Here is a 24,718-nt window from a genome sequence, read left to right as displayed (position 1 = left end):
TTACTGCGGGGGGCTTGGACCGTTTCCCTGACTATTCTGAGCGTTGTAAGCACAGGGGGACTTGCATCTGAAAGCTTTATTTCCGAACCTGCTATGATAATAACACACTTTAGGGTTTTCATCGGAGTCTCGATATCGCGAGCGATTCCTAGAACCAGAATAACGTCGGTCTCGACTGGAGTTTCGATAGCGGTTCCGGCTATTCCTCGGATATTTGCCCAACTGCTCGACTCTTTTAGTCAGCTCCGAGATTTGAAGTTTAAGGTCTCTTAGCTCCGAGCAAGACGAGGCTTCTGCTACATGACCGTAATTGGGTTCGGTGAGCTCAGCTGCTCGATCAGCTAACTCGGCTAGCTTGTCCAGTTCTTCACTGCTAGCTGCTAACACCGTTTGTATACTCTTTGGTAGCCGTTGAAGCCACAAATTTTTGAGGAAAGTCTCATCGCTAATTCGCCCTGTCGAAAGCTCACGCATTTTACGTAGCAACGTACTAGGCTTCTGATCACCTAGGGATAGGTCTTCTAACAATATCTTGACCTCTTTCGCGGCTGAATGTTTATACACAGCGAGAAGTCTCCCCTTGAGTTTCGAGAACGGATCCGATGCGGGAGGATCGAAAACAATGTCACTTACCGTTGACAAGATCTCCACATCTAGGCAGTTGACTAGGTAGTTATACTTAGTTCCTTCGGCAGTAACATGGTTGATCTTGAAGGCAGCGTCAAGCTGGACGAAAAAAAGTTTGATCTTGTCCTTCGAGAATGTCGGCAGTTTCGCGTGGACAGCTTGAATTCGAAGATCGCTCTCTTGCTGTTCAGCCATGGCGATAAGTTCTTGGCAGGTTCGGGATCACGTCCGGGTCACCAGTAAAGGCGACGGCAATGAGAAGATGTAAATTTCATTTTTAAAGACATGAACATTTTATTTACACACACGGACAAGTTATACGCGACATCCATACTCTATGACGAAATACAATCAACTGATTAAAACGTTCGAAAACTCTCTGGCGATCCGTTGCTAGGTTACCATCCATCGCAAGGCGAAAAACGCTACAACGAGAAAACGTGACATCGTGACGTCACAGAGCATCGTTTATGATCGGTCACTACAGTAAGTAAGTACTTTTTATAAAAAAAAAATAGGCACAAATGTACAAATTCTCTTAATTTTGCACATGATATAGCAATGGCAACGATCAAAGGAATTTGAATATCGATATCTTTGTGATCGATATATAGGGGCCGGATAAAGCCGTGCGAAAGCTGACATTGGCCAGGTCAACTGGGCTGGCCCCGTCACGAATTGGCAAACGTAGGGCTTTTGCAGTAACATATATACAGGGTGTCCCATCAAGAGCGTCCAAACTCTGCACAGCCAGATTCCTCGCTTGGAATACATGTGGATCTTCCAGCAGGCCTTGCGATGGCCAACCAATGTACGTCAGATGTAAATAATTTTAGTTGTCAATAGAGTGACCGGGGGAATTGCAGGAGCAGGTCACTGAGGCGTGTGGACTAGGGCACCGGCGTTTGGGATTGTGAACCGCTCTTGAGCTTGTCGCTGAACGTGGAAGTGGGGGGGGGGGGGTTGATGCTGCAGGTTCGTATTCGCAATGATTGAGTACTAGGGGTGCCGCTATTTTTATAACTTTTTATTCGCTAGCAAGTATCCGATGCTTTTCTTTTTCTCATATATGTATAATAGCTGTGATGAAGCATACCATTGCTGTGCTGTATTCTACAAGAATTAAAAACTATACAACGCAAGATATCCTCGCCATGGCCCGTTAATTTAAACGATATTCATATTCGACACACAAAAAACCATAAAATATTTATTTTGTTCAGGAATATATAGCATTAGGAAAATAATAAAATAACCGATATAGAGTTCTTTTACAAACATAAACAACACATCTCAACTGGTATGACAGAAAAAAAAATACACTGAAGTGGAGCATGAAAATTAAAAAAAAATGTAAGGCATCACACGTTGTTCATTTCGATGCTGTAAAACGATTTTACACCAATAACCGGTTTCCCTTTCAGAAATGTAATTGGTATAGTTTTGTTTTTATCCGATAGATAGCAGCACGAGTCAACTAAAATCTGTTTCTTAAATGTTTAATGTAGAGTATAAGTTAAGTTTTTATAGGAAATTTCCCTCCTACTGTATTGCTATTTTTTCTTGTGTTTGCGAGTTGGCTAATTATTTCTCCTATTAATGGCGCCAATACGCTATATTGTTACTGGATTTCACAAGCATTAATAGTCTTTCTTTCTTTCAAACCGAGAACAACTTAGGTCTATTGCTATCTATCGGCAGGGCCGTCTCAAGAGTATCACGGGCTGCCGGGCCAAGTGGTTTTTCGGAGGCCAGGTAAATCCTAGAAAATTTCAACCGGATCTGATTTTTGTGAGGCCCCCTCTTCTGTTGAGGCCCCCGTGCCCGGGTAGGCCCATACGTTAAGACGGCACTGTCTATGGGCAATTTACTACCTAGTGTGTTGTGCCGGAACTGTAACTTTCTAAATGCGTATCTAATGTTGTGTCTGATTATCAGCGCTGCCATCTGTATTTCAGAAGTGAGTGAAGTGTAATGATTGAATGGCATTTGTACCGTTTGCACTGCGGATTTAGAGTACAGAATGGAGAATATTTTTCATAGATGAGTGTTAAATTACAGTAAAACCTCTCTGTTGTGGACACCAGTGGGGATAAAAAAATTCGTCCGTAAGAGAGGGATGACCGTTGATCAGGGGTTTGAAATGCATACTCTTATTATATAAAAGGGGAAATATTATTTTTTGGCCTGAAAAGAAGGATGGCTGCATCTGAGGGTGTTTGCTATGAGGGACTTTACTGTTATAATATGAGGCAACTCTATCCGCCTTTTCCGGCTGGAGGACGAAATGGAGATGCCGGCCATATAGACGTCAATTTATATCTTATTACAGCTTGATTGCTGATATTGGTATATTCTAGATTGGATAAACTCAATTCCTGATTCTATCACATACAAGACAAAAATTATTCTTTGATTATTTGTATAAGGACTATTACGATTACGGACTGATTATCTGTGGATGATGCTATGATCACAATTTTTACTCCAGATTCTTTATTATATATATGTATATCGTTGTTTGTTATTTTCACATAAATTAATAAATTTCCGGATACACCCATCCCCCGGGAAAGCTTCGATATCTCTCTGAGATGGGAAGCGGGGTAGTGTCCGGTCCTTCAATGTTCAATGTATAATATGAGGATATTTATGATGGGTCATCGACTCTTCCAGAGAAAACGACGATACCTTTCCGTTTGTCGATGATGTAGAAGAGGAATGGATGGTCAGCGATGAATTCGATTTGGGGCGGTGGGGCTACGGGCATCATACGAGTGACGATGGTGGCTTTAGTGGCCGCGGCTGCTTCGCTGCCTTCTTCGTTGACGTCGATCAACGACTTGTGGAGAACCGAAGAAACGCAGAGTTTTTGCTCCGCGTCGGAGTCATTGCCTATTCCATTCAGGTCCGCTGTTCCGGCGATGAAGATATCCTTGATTCCGAGTGTTTCCAGCGTGTCTCGAAGCTGTTTCTGATACTCGAATTTGAACTTGGGTATGACCACTCGATTGACGGTTATATTCCGTAGGTTATCACGGACTGCGCAAAAGGTCTCTGAAGTCATCTGTAGATCCGGGTACTGATCGCGATTCTTCGGCAATGCGAGCAGCATGCTGATATCTCCGCCTTTATAAGGCATCTCGAGGAACTTGTGGTCGGTTCCGGCGATGGTATCGCTGAAAGGGAATTTCTGCTTCTTGAGCTGCATCAGTTTGACCTACAGTAGAGGAATAACGAGATTAAATCCAAATGAGAAATGTAGCCAATTGAATATTTATAACTATCACGTACTAACGCGTTTTGAGTAGTTTAAACTAAGGTGCCTATGAAGTCCAAATGCCAGAGGAATGAATTCATTCCAGCTGACTTTTTCTTTAAGCTCTTTTTTTCCTTAACGCGAAACTTATTGTAACCCTACGAAATAAGTTGTGCTGGTCCCGAAATATTTACCACGCATAAATTTTTATTTACACACTGTTAGAATACAGTCGAATTAGAACGAACTTACAACGAACTCCAAGAGACCGGAGAAATCCTTTCATTACAACGAAATTTCGTCATAAAGGAATTCCATGTTTATGCATCGTTCCTAGGTAAACTTAACTGGAGGATTAGAAAAGTGTTCGTGAAAACGAGAATTTCGCTATAACGGTATTCGTTAAAACGGGATTTGACTGTACTTTAAATGCAAGTACAGCAGAGCAGGGAAAGTCGCAACCTTTTTCTTGGCATATCCTCAATCTTTTTATATCAACAATCGTTGGCATATCCTCCAACACAAACCGTGCTTTTCTATTGGCAACATAGGCACCGGAACCTAGAGATTGAGGCCATTTGAACAAACCCCCCCCCCCCAATAAATTTCGACACATGTAAAAAATATATAAATATATATGTTACTGCCAAAGCCCGAAGTTGGCCAATTCGTGACCGTGCCAGCCCAGTTGACTCGGATAATGTCCGAAATTCGGGTTTTGCCGGATCCCTATACCGGTCCCTATGATTTGGGATCATCGTCACGTTTGCGTAGTTTGGTGTGAAAATTATGGCCATTTACAATATAGCCATGGTTAACTACACTCGTGTGCAAAATTAAGAGAATTAGCACATTATGTCGAATTTCTGAAAAAATAGTGGACAGATTTTAATAAAATTTGGTACGAACACACATTTATAACAGAGAAAGAGATGTACTATACAAATTCATAGTACGCACGCATGATTGTCAGTAAAAGCTCATCGTTGCAGGAATGTCCAAAATCCACATTGCGGGATCGAACCGAAAATGAGTCTAATATGGAGTATGGTCCCCTCTCACAGTCAGACGGCATACTGGACACGATGCAGGTGAGGAGTCTCTGTGGCAATCGGTCCCATACCTGCAGCAACGCAGTTTTTAGTTCCGGGATGGTTCTCGGAGGGGGATAACTAGATGCAATTGCCCTCCTAATAGCGTCCCAGACATGTTCTATAGGATTTAGGTAAGGAGATCTGACTGGCCAATCCATACGCCGAATATCCTCACTTTCCAGATAATCGTTGACCAGGTGAGCCCTATGTGGATAAGCAGGGCAGGTCTTAGACCTAGTGGCGCCCGGTGCAAAAACAGTAGTCAGCGCCCCCCCCCCCCAGAATAAAAGTGGTTAAATTAAAGTGATATTTCCGAATGATTTCTTTCATATTTATAAAACTCATGAACTTCATTTGAAATTATCCCTTTCAGACCCAGTACTAAGAAAGAGAAAGAGCAGGCAAACACACACACACACACACACACACACACACACACACACACACACACACACACATCAGCTAAAGCACCGGGCCCTGCAACTTGGCCAGGCCCGTAACTATTCTGAGGCAACTTGGGCGGTCAACGAGCCGAATCGGGGGGGGGGGGCGCTTGTAACTCCTCCTTTTTCTGTGCTGCTGCTCCCGAGAAAGCACGCTATGGTCCTGGGGAAGGGACAGTGCTGTCTTAAGAGCATCATGGGCCCCCCCCCCCGGTACAAGTGGTTTTTCTGAGACTCTACCTAGTAAATTCTAGAAAATTTTAACTAGATCTCATTTTCGCGAGGTCCCCTCTACTCTTGAGGGTTCCGGGGGGGGGGGGCGTGCGTTAAGACGGCACTGGGAAGGGGTTGTTTTTTCTTTTTTTAACCACAGGAACTTTCAACGATAATACACAATTCTTGAAGTTTGAACTGATTAAGAAGGGACCAACTCTGAAATGGCTTTAGGGCGGATAAATCACTGCGTCTAAATCACAATACAAAAAACTTGGTGTTGCCATTTCATATTTTCTCACTGTAACCGTAACTGTTAGAGTGACACTGTTGTTTTCCATATCATTCTTGAGCGCATACCTCAAAATACCTTATGCCAAAATTTCATTCAGTTTCTGTGAATGGTATGATGGTTATGGGCCCATATGTCGGGATAGTTTTTTTATAATCACCCTGTATATATGTACGGTTTGTTAATATTTTCCACACACACAAGATGTTCAGGTGTATATATATGTACGGCTTGTTAAAATTTTCCACACACACAAAGATGTTCAGTTGTGTATGTATATATACGGTTTGTTAAAATTTTCCAGGGCACTGAGTGGAAATCGCAAATACGACAGAGCCTGGTCGAGATCGGTTTGTCCAATTAAATCTGATAGATTTCACTGTTAAATACTCAAGTACTGTATTGTTGGTCTTGTCATGGGTACTCTCTCTAACACCCCCTCCGATTTCTTTTTTTTTTTCTAAACAGTTTACGAGCACATTATAGGTACGGATATGAATTTGATTTGACATGGAATCATACGTCACCTTCTTTTGTCCGCTGTTGGCGTTATAGAAAGTGCCATCATAGGTGAAATCCTTGTTGAACTGTACCTTCCACGTCCCTTTAAAATGAATGGCATTGATCAGGATCAGCTTCGTCAGCGGATTCAAAGGCTCTGAGAAGATATCCTCGATTTTCCCATTGGTGATTTCTGAGACCCAGCTGTTGATCTCGTCCTTCGCTGCGTCGCCGTCATTCACGAAATCCAATGTCCGGACTTGAGCTCGATAATATAAATCCATGTCATCCACGAACGTGTCTTTCAGGGGATAGTCGTCCTGAATGAATAACCCGTTAGCCACTGTGAGGTTGTAATCCGCGTTCCGTTTCAGGTATGTGTCCATCATATTCCGGAAAGCACTCTTTAGATCGTCGTTCGATAGTTCGTTATCAGTGAGCTTCAAAGCTCTCTCGATCTGAGCGGATGAGAATCCCGCGGTTCCGTCGTAAATCATCGCCACAGCAGCGTATATACTGAAAGGGGACATGAAAAAATTCCCGTAACCTGGCATCAACTCTCGGCCCAGACCAAATCCGAAATCGTTGATGCTCAAGCTTATGGGAGAAATAGACGACGGACACTGGCCATTGACGAGAACAAATCCGACGGACGCGATCACTATGTGGACAATAATCATCGTTAGTATCTCGCCGATTATAGAGTGTAGACGTAGAGCATTCAGTAGACTGTCCGCTCTGTATCTCGAATGATATTTTCCACTGGATGGAGGACTATAATCAGTCCTGGCATTTCGAAAATTTCATTAAAAATAGAAGGCCTGTTTGTTCAGCTTGTAGCCGAAGGTGCGCATCGCGTGAGAAATAGTCCGTACATGTTTATTGTTACGATCTGGACGATGTAGAATTTATACGTTGTCACGCAGCTGTTGGTAGTCTGGTGTTAACGATTTCCAAGCCAATTAGTTCTATTGCTTCATCTCTTTCATTAGTTCTTAGTGTTTCTGATATTACTGTCATATAATATAAAAATATTTAATGCTTTTAAGATGTTGCCTAGATGGTAAATATGGTACTGCCATCAGAACCATCCTTACCAGACGCAGGGCCCGGTGCTTCTCAACAATTTCGTAGGTCTAAAAATCTTTAGCATCCCCTTTGCTCCGATTTTATACAGGGTGCTTAGATAACGGGGCGTATGACATTTTACTGGCGAACCATTGATTCTAGAGGCATACTTCCAATTACAAAAATTATCCAAATTACGTGTAGTTCTCAGATATGTCAATCGTGTTGCAAGGGGTTGTATAGTTATTAAAATAAAAATAAAAACTTCTATATACTCCCCGAAAACCCAGTTAAAAAGTTGTTGCCCAGTCTCTCCTGATACCAACTAAAAAAATTCCACGTTTTTAAATGCAATATACAGTGAGATATTCGAATTCGAAAAACGGAGGAAAGTTGAGGAAAAACAGTATTAATTTTTATTTTAAGTTAATTAATTTTAAATTAATTTTTATTTTTAATTTAAGTGCGGATAAACTGTTTTACCATCATTTAATGCTATTTCTCTCTTCCTGGGGGCGGCTCTACTTTCCATCTACACTATAAGTTCAAGTTTGCAGCAGTTGGAAACTTCAAATGTAAAATGACATCGCCGGTCTACACAGAACGAATACCGCCAATTTCGGTTATAGCGACCTCGGTTCAAAGGAATCGTCTTCTATAATGTCAAAAATTCATTGTAAATTAATTGTCAAAATGCTAATTTTGAAATATTTATAAAAAGCAAATTTGGTTCTCAAACAGTGATATTTTCCCGAAATCATTCTACCTGGAGATACGACGGATAATAAAAATGAGTTCCAATGACACCTATCCGCAAATTGCCAAACTACGACAATTATCCACACTAAAGTTAGTTGCCTTATCTAAGACAACCGCAAGTTTTATGGGCAGTGTAATTTTATTTCATCATAATCATGTTTGTGTTAGTTTTATTTCAGCACGTTTTTATTTTCTCGGGGGGGGGGGGTAATTGCTCTTATTTTGCGGGTTGCTGTATTTTAATTATATTTGACATCCATATGTTTAATGGGCATTCTCTTTTCATCCACCTCGTTGGGCTTTTTGCCTGTTGTGGCAGTTGTATTTGTATCTGAAAGACACAAGGGACTTATTAATTAAATATAAAAATTTGGGAAAACATTTGGTTCATTTGACGCTCATGAAGTCGCAACACAACCACAGCTCGGGAATTTAGTTAATAACGAGAGATTGTTGTTTTGTATGTGTGTGAGAAAGAGTATTAAATGACTGACACCTATTTCTCTTACACTTTTATCGGACTTGCAATACTTGAATTTCCCAATTCACGGCGAAATAGTGAAAATGCGTAATGGTGAACAGGTGTTCATGTTTTCAATCTGAAATCATTTGACATGAATTCTCGTATCGCAACCAAATTCTTACAGAATCTGCTTGAAGTTATTCCTGAGAAGCACGAAAGCCGCGTTTTTGATCTGCTATATACCATTTTTTCTTCAAGTGTTTGTCGTTCTTCTCACTCTTTCAGGTCATACCTCCTACTTACTTTGAAACCTTACAAGTACGTTGTGATACGCAGTACACATATGCATTTGCGTTCGTTCCATTTTATTCTAAAAATTACTCATATCAAGAAGTTTTTTGCACTCCACCCCAAACTAACTTTACGCATTTTTATCGCAGATATCCCAGAGGAAAAAATTGCGCATTTCTAAATGTTACTTTCGTATCCGCGCTGTTACAAATTGTGGTGATATCACCCACGAGTTCGTCAGTTCTGTGTGGGTCATCCACCCCATTGTTCAGAAACATAAATGACTTCGGGTTCGTTCGAGCTGACCAGAAAACCGGGCAAGACTGGGAAAATGTCTCCGTTCACATATATACCGCGATCGTGATGGCATACATGCGTGCGAGGCACAAAACAGCCACCGAAATTGAAAACGCCCTGCTGAAGGCCTAATTGGCTCCGACTTGCAGCGCTCTTTCAAGGCTCTTTTGAGAAATTCTCTGGAAAATGCGGGATCCAAATTCCGTTTTGAGGAGTGAAAATACTCTTTAATATAGAGTTATTTCTCACTGTTAAGAAAATGCCCCTCTATTTACTAGAATACCCTTAGAATTTTGGGGAGAGGAGTGATCTCTTCGAAATTATAAATCCGGATAACACTGGTCCACCCTGTGTTTATAAAAGTGCATATATGGTGTTTCCATAACTCCCTTTGCGCATAAATGCATTTTTCTGGCGAATCTTTGATCCTAGAGGCATACTTCTAATAACACTGGGGTTTGCCAAAAGTCTTTTGGAAATTCGTGAGAATCGAACGGAATGTTGTTGGTGAATGATATCGGTGTCGTTTGGACATCACCGAATTTCGTTATGAATGTTAAATCCTTTTTTTCCCAGGGGATTAAACGTACTTTAACCAAGCGAGAAAATGAACCTTTCGCAAAATGCCGTTTTACAGCATTTCGCGGATAGGTGGCACTGTCATTCTGGATCAGTTTTATTATCCGTCGTATCTTCCAATAGAATAGTTTCAGGAAAACATCCCTGCTTAAACCATACTTGCCTATCATAAATTTCTGAAAATTACGATTTTTGACGATTAATTTTGTGAATTCTTGACGTTATAGCCGAGGCGTCGTCACAACCGAAGTCGTTAGAACAGAAATTGACGGTATTCTTTCTGTGTAGACCATGGGTTTCCAACTGGTGTTCCGCGACAACTTTCTTGGAGTTCCGCATGATCAAATGTCACGAAATCCTAAAACATCCCGGAACCCAAATAGCTTTCAAAGAAGAAAAGGTTACTAATATTCGCAAAACTGGGCTTTATTTTGAGTTTTAACGAGATGGTGGCTCTTACAAAATCAGCAGATTGGAACACCATAAATCAGGGAAAGAAGCGTTGTCCGTTAGTTATATTGCTGACGTCATTTTTTTTTGACCAAAATTTCTCCCTATTTTGAATTGAAATATCTCTGCGAATATTGCACTTGAAAGTGTGAATTAGTGCTTGCTGCCCTGGGAAGACAGGGCAGCAAGTTTCTAATCGGGTTTTTGAAGACATGGTGCTCGTATAAAAAGTTATTATTTTTAGTTTGATAACTACAAAACAACATGAATCTGAGTTTCCCCCGTTATTTGGATACTTTTTCCTAATTGAAAGTATGTTTCTAGAATGAACGGTTTGCCAGTAAAATGGGACAAAAAGGGGAATTGATTAATCGCCCTGAATTCAATCACACAGCTAAGTGATGTTTTACATGCAATATAATATATATGTAGTATATAAACTGAAGAGCCAAAAAAACTGGCACAGGCATGCGTATGCAAATAAAAAGATATGGAACCAATCAGAGTACGGCGCTGCGGTCGGCAACGCCTATATAACACAACAAGTGTCTGGCATAGTTGTTAGATCGGTTACTGCTGCTACAATGGCAGGTTATCGAGGTTTAAGTGAGTTTGAACGTGGTGTTATAGTCGGCGCACGAGAGATGGGACATAGCATCTCCGAGGTAGCGATGAAATTTGGATTTTCACGTACGACCATTTCACGAGTGTACTGTGAATATCGGGAATCTGGTAAAAAATTAAATCTACGACATCGCTGCGGCCGGAAAAAGATCATGCAAGAACGGGACCAACGGGAATCATTAAACGTGACAGACGTGCAACCCTTCCGCCAATTGCTGCAGATTTCAATGCTGGGCCATCAACAAGTGTCAGCGTGCGAACCATTCAACGAAACATCATCGATATGGGCTTTCGGAGCCGAAGGCCCACTCGTGTACCCTTGAAGACTGCACGACACAAAGCTTTACGCCTCGCCTGGGCCCGACAACACCGATATTGGACTGTTGAGGACTGGAAACACGTTGCCTGGTCTGACGAGTCTCGGTTCCAATTGCTTCGAGCTGATGGACGTGTACGGGTATGGAGACAACCTCATGAATCCATGGACCCAACATGTCAACAGGAGACTGTTCAAGCTGGTGGAGGCTCTGTGATGGTATGGGGCGTGTGCAGTTGGCGTGATATGGGACCCCTGATACGTCTAGATACGACTCTGACAGGTGACAGGTACGTAAGCATGTCTGATCACCTGCACCCATTCATGTCCATTGTGCATTCTGACGGACTTGGACAATTTCAGGACTCTGACAGGTGACAGTACCTGTCACCTGTCAGAGTCGTATCTAGACGTGTCAGGGGCTGTCACCTGTCAGAGTCGTATCTAGACGTGTCAGGGGCTGTCACCTGTCAGAGTCGTATCTAGACGTGTCAGGGGCTGTCACCTGTCAGAGTCGTATCTAGACGTGTCAGGGGCTGTCACCTGTCAGAGTCGTATCTAGACGTGTCAGGGGCTGTCACCTGTCAGAGTCGTATCTAGACGTGTCAGGGGCTGTCACCTGTCAGAGTCGTATCTAGACGTGTCAGGGGCTGTCACCTGTCAGAGTCGTATCTAGACGTGTCAGGGGCTGTCACCTGTCAGAGTCGTATCTAGACGTATCAGGGGCTGTCACCTGTCAGAGTCGTATCTAGACGTATCAGGGGCTGTCACCTGTCAGAGTCGTATCTAGACGTATCAGGGGTCCCATATCATCGTACCATATCATCATCCATACCGTAAGCATCCTGTCTGATCACCTGCACCCATTCATGTCCATTGTGCATTCCGACGGACTTGGACAATGCGACACCCCACACGTCCAGAATTGCTACAAAGTGGCTCCAGGAACACTCTTCTGACTTTAGATACTTCCGCTGGCCACCTAAATCCCCAGACATGAACATTATTGAATATATCTGGGATGCCTTGCAACGTGATGTTCAGAAGAGATCTCCACCCCCTCTTACTCCTACGGATTTATGGACAGCCCTGCAGGATTCATGGTGTCAATTACCTCCAGCACTACTTCAGACATTAGTCGAGTCCATGCCACGTCGTGTTGCGGCACTTCTGCGGGCTCGCGGGGGCCCTACACGATATTAGGCAGGTGGACCAGTTTTTTTGGCTCTTCAGTGCATAATGTAGGCCGCTCACTTATTTTTCAATATTTTCCAGAAAGCTCATTTTTACTGATAAAATTTTATTTTTTCCCGTTTTTAGGTTATGGACAAAAGCAACAAAGAAACTCATCATTTTTTTTTTCCATGGTCCATTTCTTTTTTGCAAAGTATGGACGTTTAGAGTCTGTAAGTGACTGAAAATGCTTGCGTGTACACAGAGTTTTTTGATGAGCAAAAAAGAGAAAAACTCCCTATATTATATTAAGGTAGGATTTTATTTCATAATATCGGGATGTCAAAATTCTGTGCGCAGGCAAACAAACAGGTCCGGTGCTCACCCTTCTCCCCCCTCACAACCTAGAGAGCCTAAAGCCATTCCACCAAATCGATGTTCACAGAAAAAATTAGGCGTGTCTCGAGGCCCCCCCCGGTGACGGAAAATGGAACTTTTTTCGAAAACGCTTGTGCGGGTCACCCAACAGTAACAACGACGAAAAAATGGGACTGCCGTTCCCCCTTCCCATACACTACAGAATAGGTAGCGATGCGCTTCCCTCCTGGTGTCGAAAAGTGGAACTTTACTGGGAAAAATATTGTGAAAACTTTTTCTCGCATTCTGAATATTCATATATTCTAGGATCTGCCAACTGCTACAGATCTTCCGTAGTCTCTACTGACGGCCGCACTCAACTACGGAGTTACGGGAGATAATCTCGATGCTACAGAAATGGTTTATTCTACTAATATCATCTTTCACGTTACATTCATATTTTTCACAAAAAATTCATATAACTTCATAATGTGAATTTATGAAGAGCAGAAGCCAACGGAAGGAGACCAGCGACAGCAGCATGAACAGTGAACGACTCAACCAGCAAAGGCTCTGCCGTAAGCCAGCCTTGTAGAGGTACCAATACGCATGTATGTATCGAGGTTATTGTCGTGGAACGCTCTCGAAAAAGGGAAAAGTAGAACCGCAGAGGTGCCGACACGAAGCTGAAATTTGACCACTATATTCGGGACTCAAGTCCTTATGCACGAAATTGGAAATGCGTTTCATTGTATATTCATTAATTTTTCGAGGGGGGTATTTTAATCCCCCTCCTGAAATTTATTGGGGGGGGGGGGTGGCATAAGCATCCTCGGCTCCCATGATCCGGTGCCTGTAAGTAAGTACTCTTCTGAGTGTAGTCCTTCCTTTGCATATGAAAGTAATTATGGTTATCTTTAGTTTTAAATACTAGATGGACAATGTAAGACAGATAACATAGCAAGAACACATAATCTTTATTTGGTACTTGCACTGGTTCTATGGATCAGTTACTCTACCAGAAAACAGGACGAGTCCATTCCTCTTATTGACGATGTAAAACAGGAACGGATGGTCAGCTATGAATACATACGTAACCACGACTGAGTCTATAGACTTATCAACAACCTTTGCGACTGTCGCTGCGGCCGCTTCACTTCCTTGCTCGTTGATGTCGATGACGGCTTTGTGAACGACAGACGACACGTACAAGCTGCCCCCGTCGCTCATTCCAGTGAGGTCAGCTTTATCGTCGAATATTTTCCGGATCCCGAGAGCAGTCAGAGGGTCTTTCAATTCCCTCTGGTATTCGAGACTGACTTTCGGGATGACGACTGTGTCATATATGTTGGGCTTGAGCTTGGCGAAGACATTGCAGAGTTGGGACGCGCTCAAGAACGTGCTTGGGAAGTCCTCAGCACGGCTTGGCAGGGCCACCAGCATGACGATTTCCTCACCTACATAAGGAAGCTCTAGGTACCTGTATCCGGTTTCTTCATAATAACGACAAGGGATGTTGTTCCCTCTCATCATTTTTACCTGAAATATAAAAAAAAAAGTAGTAACTCCATTTAGCACGTAGTAATGAACTAATGATTACTAGATGGACTTTGCTCTCCTGCCGCATTCAATCACCTCCCCCCGTTGGACCTGCTACTTATCATACTTTGTACATTTCGGCTAGTAAAAGTGAAGCCTGAGTAAAATAACCACTCAATTGCCAGTATTCCCACTTCCGATTTGAGAAATACATGACAGCACATCACGGGCACGTAACGCGCCGCAACAATAGTCGATGTACCCCAATTTTCGATGCTCTATGAAATAATCATTTCATTTTTCTGAAACAGAAATCTATGTGATATGTATAACACAATTTCGCGCATAATACTAGATACGCACGTAGACTTCGAGGTACTATACGTGAACAGAGCAACATGTGATGTACCACTATTCGTAACGCATTATAACACACTATGCACCACAATACGTGTCATCTCATAGGGCAATAAGTTACACACTACAAATACACGATACCTTATAATACGCAATAAAGGAAGGACAAAACACAAAGCAATATAATGTGAAGTGCACCGCAATACACCTAGCAATACTCAGTAGAATGCTGTACGAGACATCACAATACGCACAGCATTCCAATATGCAAACACCAAACATGGCGCCCGCTCTGTCCCTTGTGGGATATAAGCAGGCTACCTTGTGCGGCTGAACCATGCTGAAAAAAAAACCACGCAAGCCACCAAGACCACGGGCCGAACGCCGGCGCCGGCCGGTATTGCGTGATCGGACCTCCGACCCATGCAAAGGACCGCAAAAACGAACGCCAAATATATCCCCCCCCCCTCTGAAGCAGATTACCTAGTGGCTGGGCCATGCTGGGAAAACTCTGTTGATGTCCGGGCTCGGCAGGCATCCCCGGCCCGTAAGCCACAGGACCCAACCCTACCGAGACTCCCATCGCTTCCGGCAATCACACCCCTCCAAAGCTCCCGGAAACCCCTGCCGGTCGCCAAGGAGCAAGAGACCGACAAAAACATCCCGGGGTATCCGCCTTCATCAACGTACTCTGTCCCCAACCATCAGCCGGATGACTGATGTGCGACACCCACTCCTCCTCTCATCTTGTCCTCCGTTGGAAGGGTTTTTTCATAGGCCCGAATCTGAAAATAGAGCATGAAAAGAAAAGCAGGATACTTGTGCAAATGCAGGTCCAATGAACTATAAAGGTGTAAATGAATTTATATCGGAAAAGCGACAGAGCCTGGGCGTGCTCGGTTCTGTACTGTACTTTACTATACTATAAAGGTGTAAGTGAGTATTATTGATATTGATCAATAATATCACAAGACTGAAGGAGCTGGGGGTGGGGGACTTCGTTGCCAGTTAGAGGCATATTTAGATTTGGATATTATAGTCCTAATGGTGATCAAGTTCGGAGAAATTTCAAAGTTCACTTGAACATAAAAAAGTTCAAAGTTATAAAAAAAGTTCAGTTGTACCACAGCAGATTCACCGGCGGTATACATTCGAACACATGAATGTATATTCACGTATGAACATATATTGACGAAGGACAATAATTATGGCGTTTCGTATAGAAGTTGAGAAAGTATGATATGTAATTTGATTATACAGTATAAGCAGGTGTCCGTATACAACGTCAGAGTTTTTGTAACAGATGGGCTCTGGGAATGATCTAGACATAAAGCGATGCTACGAGACGTATGATGTAAAGAGTACATACATGATAACGATGTAAACATTGTATAGTACATAACATATGTGTAGTAAATATGCATAAAATGAGATGAAATACATGTAATTATGAGTATAGGACAACATACACAAACTATGCATGATTCAATAATAAAAATTCAATCAATAATAAAAATTCAATCAACAGCATTCCGCTATGCAATACACCCCCATGCCCCATACAACACAAGACGCAACTAGAGCGCATGCGCAATAAAAATTTCATCGTGATTCCCACGTTCAATGGGTTTCAATCTCTCACGCACATTGTTTTCCGCTGATACAGTTGCCGCTACTATTCAACTCAGAGAGAAACCCCAGAAATGATTTTTTCATTCCCCCCTCCCTCTCCGCGTAGGAGGTAAGCGCATGATGCAACAATAAGTGATTATGAAAATCATCGCGGATCCCGTGAAGCTCTTTAAGATTGTTGGGAAGAGAACACACTTTGGTGTTGTCATTATAGACCTTTAAACAAACAACCGTTAAGACCGTAATAACGTTTTCCCACGAGTGTTGAATTCTTTTTAAAATGACGGATCAAAATTCTTGAATTATTATTTTTTTTAATTATGCCGGATCCTGTCTGGTATGAAAGGCGAACTTGGCCAATGGGGGTTGTTCGGTTCCCTACACATACGAGCACTGCACAGAAACGTAACCCGAAATCACTGCAGTTTACGATTTTATGTTGTGGACGGAAGAGGAGAAAATACATGTTAGGGTAAATATATATAATGATAAATATTTTATTATACATTAATTGTCATACCTACCACCAGTGCCGTAACTAGACATCCCTGTGCAAGAATTTGCACATTTAGGACCCATATGCACCCAGAATGGCTCATTTGAGCGCATTCTGGGCCTTCCCCCCTTTTAAGTGGGTCCTGTGCGGGTGCACCTGTTGCACCTGCCAAGTTACGGCACTGCCTACCACAATCGCCTTGCTAAACGTGAACATGCATAATAACCAACGTCATTGGTAAATTTGATAAATACTTGAAATTTATCGCTTTTCTTTTTTTTTATCTGTGATTGCACATAATGCCCAAGTGTAACTGGTGAATTTGATAAATGTGTAAAAATTCCAATAAGTGTAGTGTGTGTGTGATGAATATAGTCGGACCCCGATATAATGATAACAAATTCTGCGATCGTACCCCGATGTAATGATACAATTGAATGTATGAATTATCATGTACTAGCTATAATACTCGGCAATGTGTTCGGGTTTTCTTCAATTAATGCAAGGAATGGAAAAGCGACAAACCATTATAGAGGAATAAACTGTTATACATAATACTGGCAACATTAAAGATGTGACAAACCGTTGTAAAGTCATAATTCATCTTTAAAACGCATTGTTTGAGAACCACGGCAACCAATGTTTCATCACGACATGACTCTCAGGTACTATGCATAATCGCCGGTAACAATGTGATTAATTTAGTTAAATTTATCAAACTTAACAAAATGCTCGGTAATATATATACGGCATTTCTGCAATTCGAAAATTACATATAAACATACCACCGTATTGTACGGGTGGTTTTCTGTAATTTTGGCCGTCCCAAGCCAATTTTGACAATTTCTTTCGGCTAGAAATTATTACTTTACTTCAATTTGACATTTATTTCAGCTGTAATTAGCAACTTCACTTGGTTCTTTTGTGAAGGGAATTTTCTCTCCTAAATTTTTTTTGTGATATTCCGTATTCCTATGGAAGAAATACGGTCAGCTTAGGTATTTATCGTGTTGTGTGTATTGATACTACCGGATACTACTTTTCTACAGGAACAAATTTCACTGGCCGAAGGATGTGCACCTGGGAGGAGGGTCTGGGGGGTGGGGTGCAGGTGGGTCTGGTGCCCCGGGCGATGAACCCAAAGGGGCACCGCATTCACCCTTTAACTGCTTCTTCTACATTACAAAGGGAGCCAAAATGCCGGCTTGACCCGGGTGACAAAACATTGACACAGGTTTGCAGTAATGCATATCGAGTGCTCACCTTTTTCGTTTTACCACCACTCTTGCGGAAAATGTCATCTTTCGTCTTGCTCTCGTCGAACTGCGTCTTCCAGGTTCCCTTGAAATATATGGCATTCACGAGCAGGAGTTTCGTCTCACCAGTCAGGCTGGAAAGTATCTTGTCTATCTTGCCGCGAGTGATTTTGGATACCCATCCATTTATAGCGTCCGCGGCTGATTCACCATTACGAACGAAATCAAAATGCATGACTATCACGTCATTTAAAGCTTCCAGGTCGCGTATATACTTTTCCTTCACTGGAAACCCGTCCTGCATGAACAGTCCATTCGCCGTCTCCAATGTGTAACCACGACCCGCATTTTCCAGATAATTTCTCAAAAGCGCCTTGAAAGAGCGCTGCAAGTTGGAGCCAGTTAGGCCGTCACGATCTAGCTGCAGGGCGTTTTTCATTTCTTCGGCTGTTTTGCCCCTCGCACCCATGTATACCATAACGACCGCTGTGTATATGCTGAACGGAGATATGAATAGGTTCCCAGTCTGGTCCAGTTTCCTGCTCAGCTCGTACCCGAAGTCGTTTATGTTTCTGACCAATGGGTTCTGACCGGATGATCGGCACTGGTCCGATGAACTCACGGATGAGGACATCGTGATTAGTAATAGAGTAGATCCGGAAAGTAGCACGTTGAAATCCACCATTTTTGTTGTCCGTGCTATATTTGGATGGAAACGAGTTAAGTTAGTTCGTGGTGAAGTGAAACAAGAAAAAAAACTCAACTTAAGTATTTATTTATAATATAATAGATGACGATTATGAAATGCGTATACATACTGCACGTCAAAAGGTATGCGTCAGATTTTGGCGGACTTGAGATGGACGTCAAACTGAAAGAAATATGGTCTATTGTAGAGCGAACACACTGCTTTCGTTGTTCACGATAGTAGACTCCTAAAGAATTTTGTCAGAATGTGGTTGCGATATGAGGTGTCACCCTTTTATATGGATTTCAGACTGAAAACATGAACACCTGTTCGTCATTTCGAATTGTCATCATTTCCCAGTATATTGGGAAATTCTGTTATGCGATTATGAAGCAAAAGCCGAAGAGAGAAGAAAGCTTCACGAAACAAGTTCGTATCTAAGATTTCTTTTTTTTTTTTGGGAGATGGGAGACACGTGTGGGTTTTGCCGCTGTCGTCATTGTGAAATTCGATGATTTGATCAATGCTTTTGTTGAAATATATCGTTGCTCTCTCCGTAGCGTTTAAACTCTCTTCGTGTTTTGCTTCTTTCAACTCTTTCTTATAATTCGGCAGTCAGATCTCTCCTCTCATTTCGAGAGAAACTCCTTCACTAAAAGAATTTTTCCTTCAGATAGAAGAACGCCGGAACATATGGTCAGGGTGGAACTCGTACAACCAGATTTATTCCAGCTCTTCTCACAAAAATTGTATTACGTTACTTGCTGAGGATTAAAAAGGTGCCGAACAATAGGCTAACAAACAATGTTTTTAATGCTCCGAAATATATACATGGCGAGCAGAAAATACAATTTGGCTTGTAAATTTGTGGAAAATAATTGACAACAGTGGCTATTGTTTTTTTAAATACTCAAGAGATCATGATCCAATACATTGTTCCCGATATTCTGAACTCAATTAATATCGGTAACATGCAAAATGGCATTCCCAATATCCATAGCACTATATTTTGACCCCACTATAGACAACTCTTAGAAGTAATTCTGGTCTTGAAAAATGTCTCACTCACCGCAATTTTCTACTTAAATTCAAAAGAACACTCATTCGGCCCGTTTTGGTACAAACAGGTTGTACATAAATGGGAGGTTCCTTGCAATCAATCGGCAGGTTACGTGTACAAGTTGCAATTCCACTTGGATCTTCCATTTGAGATCTAGACTTGTGTACTAATAACTTGCTCAGCTTATAACTCATTTATGCGCAAATATTTCGGCACACCCAGTTGCACAATTGAATCTGTGGTTTCGAAAACGGCATGAGAGAGTTCACAAAAGCTAATTTTCAAAAATATAACAAAAACTGATTTACAGACAAATTTTCAGTTAGACTCAAGGGATTTTGCCCCCACCTCCCTCCTGATATTTATTTCAATTAAGCATAAAATTGCTTTTTTAGGTCACAATAGCTCTTACCGAAAGCCTGGAAAAAACATGCAAAATGTTGTTTTTTTTTCGAAAATTATGGCGTGAAAAGAGTAAATACCATTTAAAATTTTCAATTTATACAAAATTAAACCAATCAACAGAACAAGGAGTATCTACTAAACATATACGATGGAACTACATTGAAGTATGATAAATACAAACGTGTGTTTGTGAAAGAAGTAAGGAAATTCAAAAGGAATGGTGATGACCAATAAAATTCTAAAATTAGTCAAACCGCTAATTATTGGCGCTAATTATTTTCTCTCTGTTGACGTCGGTCACCAAGTTACACTTCACTTCGCTCATAGAATCATAGCCTATTTACGGTACGGGACAGGATAGCAGGCACGTGCCTAGTATATGGTAGACAGATCACGCGACTTTGACCTTTGAAAACCAAACACACCCCGCTTCCCATCTCATTGAGATATCGAAGCGTTCCTGGAGGAAGGGTGTGTCTGGAAATTTTATTAAAAATCTCAGAATAATAAATAAAAATATTACATATAGATTGCACATATAAATTCACATATAATCAATGTTCGTCAATGGACGTATCATAATATACGGAGGAAGAAATTAAAGAACTCCGAAAGGTATAACCGCCAGATCACGCTCATCTTATAGTAAAGAGTTGATTTGAATAATCGTAGTATCGCCAACACTAATTAAGATTGATTGTCTCTGGAATATAATCTCAATTTACAAGTTGATTAGACATTCGTCAGTACAAAATGTCGATAGGCGCAACGTCGCTTGGCTCTCAGTAGATGAGTTTCAGCGACGAGGCCGCAGATCGTATATTCTAGTAGGGTCCGGGCGAAAGCACCTAGCTGGTACATAGTCGTCATCAGCACCTCGTTTACGCTTCGTGCCAACCCATTTGGTATGGATATGATGAAGATTTTTTGTCCAGGAATTGGATCAGCTGGCGAAGTAGGCCGAAGTTGATTGGGCTCTGAAATACGCGTCGCTCCCAGCAAAGCTTTCCATTATCCGAAATATGGCCGAAATGGAACTGTTTAGTGTGCGGGCAGGAACACAGATAATGCTGTAATGTCCCGACTTGACCACAAAGACACTTGTCATTGTTGGACTTTTTAAAACGTTCTAAATATACTGGTAACGGACCATGCTCTGTAACTATAATAATCTTTTCGCGCGACCAAATGAAAGGATGCCAGCGAACATGCCGTTGGATACTATATGCGTCCTTCTGGACGTTATGATCCCACTGTGATTGCCACTTTCGCAACAGCTCACTCTTTAATTGGTATTTGGAGTGGCTGCGTGGCAGTAAGTGTTGTTCCTCTGTGGTCGAACTAGTGGCATCCTTGGCCAGACGATCAGCCATCTCATTACCTGCAATTCCTGTGTGAGCTTTAACCCATATTATACGAATCGAATGATGGGGGCAAAGTAGCTGTCGAATCCTACGAATATCCTGATGTGTTGAGCGGGGATCGCAGATAGCTTGAAGGCAAGAAGCGCTATCTGAATGTATGACCACCGGGGAGCTATGTTGCGAGGCCCAGATGACCGCATTCAAGATTGCATACGCCTCCGTTTGGAATATACTTGTGCCCTGCGTCAGACGACTACTCCAAGTCTCTTTAAAACTACATCCGATGAGTCGAGGACTACGTATGCACATGCCGTTGCCTCCCCGATCCGAGAGCCTTCAGTGAATATCCGTACTGTCTCGTCGGTGACCAAAGATCCCTTCGAGGAACCGGTAGAGTTGAACCACGTAACCTGTAGAGGCACGATGTCAACACTTGGATGATGTAGCCACTCCATGCGCTTCTGCTCATATTGGGTTGAACTGATCGGGTGATCATTGATCTGGATGTCCTCCCCGAGATGCAGAACTGCTGTCCGACGTGCTTCATACTCCATGAATAAGCTAAGCGGTGGGTTCCCCGTAGCAACGTATAGCACGTCGTTAGCCGTGGTAACGTATGCCCCCGTTATATATAAGAGGAAGGGTCTCTGCGCCACATCCAATGTATATCGCATCTGCTGATTTCTATACCACACAGCACATCCATATGAGAGCTGCCTCTGTGCGACCGTTCATGTATACAGTAGATCATGCGACTGCGAAATCGAGTCAAATCCTGATAAAAACCGGGACATCTTGAAAAAAAAACTTTTTGAGGGTCGAATTGTAAGGCAATGGATAGAATAACCAATTGACTCTGAAAGCCTGGGCATTGTATGTTTTGGTTCAGTGTTATTCAAACTCCTCTCATTGCAGGCGGCTGGAATCAATTGAACATTTTCGCGAATCGGTATAAATGAGGGAAATAATTTGCGAATATAGACGAAAATAATAAAATAAATATGAAGAGGAAAAATTTCATAACCTTTTCTGTATAAATATTTCATAACTAATATTTGTTTAAAACAACAGTATAAATATTTATACTTTGCTTAATGCGAGAAACACCGTTAAGCTGGGACTGCTGCCACCTATTGAAAGAAAACAAAACTATCTTTAATAATTCTTGAAATAAAATCGTTGTTGGTTTGAAACGGATGTGCTGCATGATAATATACGACATATTGTATAAAACTATAATTTTTTTTATTTATATGATTATATGATACCATATCATACCAGTGTAAATTACATGCGCCAAAATACAGGATACTATTGCGGCAAACATAGTAACCGATATTTTAGCGCAAGAAATTCACACATATGCATCATATAAATAGAAATAAAATTTAGTTTCATGCTTTATGTGGTTCATCAGTTGCTACACATCGGTTTCAAATCAAAAACAGTTTCATTCTAAGAATCATAACAGATAGATGGCAGCAGCATTCCTAATTAAATTTTTTTTTGGCTTTTTGGCCACCTCAAGCTTTGTATACAGGGTATTCTGTTAATGGACCGACAAACTCAGAGGGTTGTTAGTAGGCATCAAGAGGCAAACGAAAATTGCAATGGAACATGGCGTCGCAAACCACGTTGAGAGGGTGAAAATCGCGAAAAACGCGTGCAAGTTTCGACGTCACGCTGGAACGACAAAAAAGTACAATATATAATAACTACAAAAAGAGTTGTTGGAAGTGATGGCCGCTGACGTCATTGCACAGTCTACAACGACGTAAACACGATTCCCCTTTCCTCGGTCATCTCATATTTCGATGGGAAATCCACTCGCTACGGCCCTGACTGCAAACCTGGGTCCGTGAAAGCTATAATAGTCATGATCGAATCAATAGTTATTTGAACATTCCATAAAACTAAATCCTGTTTGTTGTTTCTTTACTGATACCGGTGAGTCAACTTTCTCTGCATAAATATTGTAGACAATTTCAACTGAAAGCCAGGGTGCATGCATAACTTCCAGCCCGTGAAATTTGTTCCGGTAGAAAAGTGTATGTATCTCCTAGGAGGGCAGAGCGGGGGCCACGGTTGGTCTGGAGGTAGTAAAGTGTCAATACACACAACGCGATAAATACATAGGTTGACCGTATTTCTTTGATAAGAATACGGAATATCGCCGAAAGAAAGCTATGAAAGGATCGTAATGTTGCCAGTTACAGCCAAAATAATTGTCGAAGGTAGGTGAAGTTGCCCTTCACAGACAGAAAAATTGTCAAGGGCAAGTGAAGTTGCCACCTATCGCTAAAATTGCTCAAAAATCACCAATCACGAAAAATGATGGTTGCTGAAAGGCAAAATTTAACTCACTAAACTAAAGAGTATATGTTTGACAAAAACTCTCACTTCTACGTTTCTCTCAGTTATAAGACGATTTTCTGCACTTTCGGTCGAAGGTACGGGGAAATAATAGTATTCGCTTATACGTCTCTCTCACTTGCACGTCTTTTTTCCTTGTTCCCTTGCAAAAGAAAAAAGACGCGTAAGTGAGAGAAGTGCAAGGGAACAAGGACAATCACTCTTCTGAAGAGTGATTGCTGAAATATACAAAAATAGTCGTTTTTAGCTGGCTGATGACAAATTAGAGAGGACACTCAAATGATTGTTTCTGAGAATACCCAGACGTTGCGAGTCACAAAGAAACGGGTTTTAATTGTTTGGAAAAGACGGCCATATTTACTTTCAGAATTTTTTTTTCTCAATGTTTTTAGTGTTATTCCCCATAGTGTGGGAAAATTGATTGCAAGCATTTGGAGGGTAGAGGTCTGCCTATAAGAAATATATATATATATATGGTACACACACGCAGTACTCTATCAGCCCTTTCAATAATTAACATTGGAATTTTCTTTCGTTGTGGTGCTTTGCTTGCTGACTGTGTCGTATCCGCCGTTCGTAATGGCTTTTTACTATGCCATTACGAACGGCTGTGTATGTAAGCAGTGTAAACCAGCCAAATGAAGTTGCTGGTGCCGAACAGTCGGTTCCAGCCAAATGAACGTAATATGCTTCTGGTGGCTTGAAGTCGACAAGAATCGCCTACCGGGGCAATTGTGTAGTT

General features: G+C 41.8%; 2 protein-coding genes across 2 annotated transcripts; both read right to left on the bottom strand.

Moving 5' to 3' along the window:
• LOC149070240 (uncharacterized) lies at positions 1–822 on the bottom strand. The gene has a single exon (XM_089249295.1). The coding sequence runs from the start codon at positions 820–822 to the stop codon at positions 1–3; it is 822 nt and encodes a 273-aa protein (XP_089105421.1).
• A 2,335-nt stretch (positions 823–3,157) lies between these two features.
• On the bottom strand, positions 3,158–18,995 carry LOC149070239 (uncharacterized). Its single transcript, XM_089249294.1, has 5 exons — positions 18,905–18,995; positions 18,094–18,785; positions 13,807–14,345; positions 6,456–7,203; positions 3,158–3,847 (listed from the first exon to the last, which is right to left on the bottom strand). The coding sequence occupies exons 2-5, from the start codon at positions 18,769–18,771 to the stop codon at positions 3,278–3,280; spliced, it is 2,535 nt and encodes an 844-aa protein (XP_089105420.1). The 5' UTR covers positions 18,772–18,785; positions 18,905–18,995; the 3' UTR covers positions 3,158–3,277.
• Between the last annotated feature and the right edge of the window lie 5,723 nt (positions 18,996–24,718).

Source organism: Pholcus phalangioides, unplaced genomic scaffold, assembly GCF_987345545.1.
Source record: "Pholcus phalangioides strain wild (caught in Gottingen) unplaced genomic scaffold, Ppha-v1.0 ptg000022l_1, whole genome shotgun sequence".
In the NCBI taxonomy this organism is placed as follows: Eukaryota; Metazoa; Arthropoda; class Arachnida; order Araneae; family Pholcidae; genus Pholcus; species Pholcus phalangioides.
Note: the sequence above shows the minus strand (reverse complement) of the source record. Positions and strands in the feature narration are given on the sequence as shown.

Excerpts from the sequence above, each read along its gene's own strand:
- LOC149070240 (XM_089249295.1), bottom strand. The coding sequence starts at position 822 with ATGGCTGAACAGCAAGAGAGCGATCTTCGAATTCAAGCTGTCCACGCG.
- LOC149070239 (XM_089249294.1), bottom strand. The coding sequence starts at position 18,771 with ATGGTGGATTTCAACGTGCTACTTTCCGGATCTACTCTATTACTAATC. Across the intron at positions 7,204-13,806 it reads GGTAGAGTAACTGATCCATA|TCCTCCATCCAGTGGAAAAT; the intron begins GAACCAGTGCAA and ends GACTGATTATAG. Across the intron at positions 3,848-6,455 it reads CCAACAGCGGACAAAAGAAG|GTCAAACTGATGCAGCTCAA; the intron begins GTGACGTATGAT and ends CCTCTACTGTAG.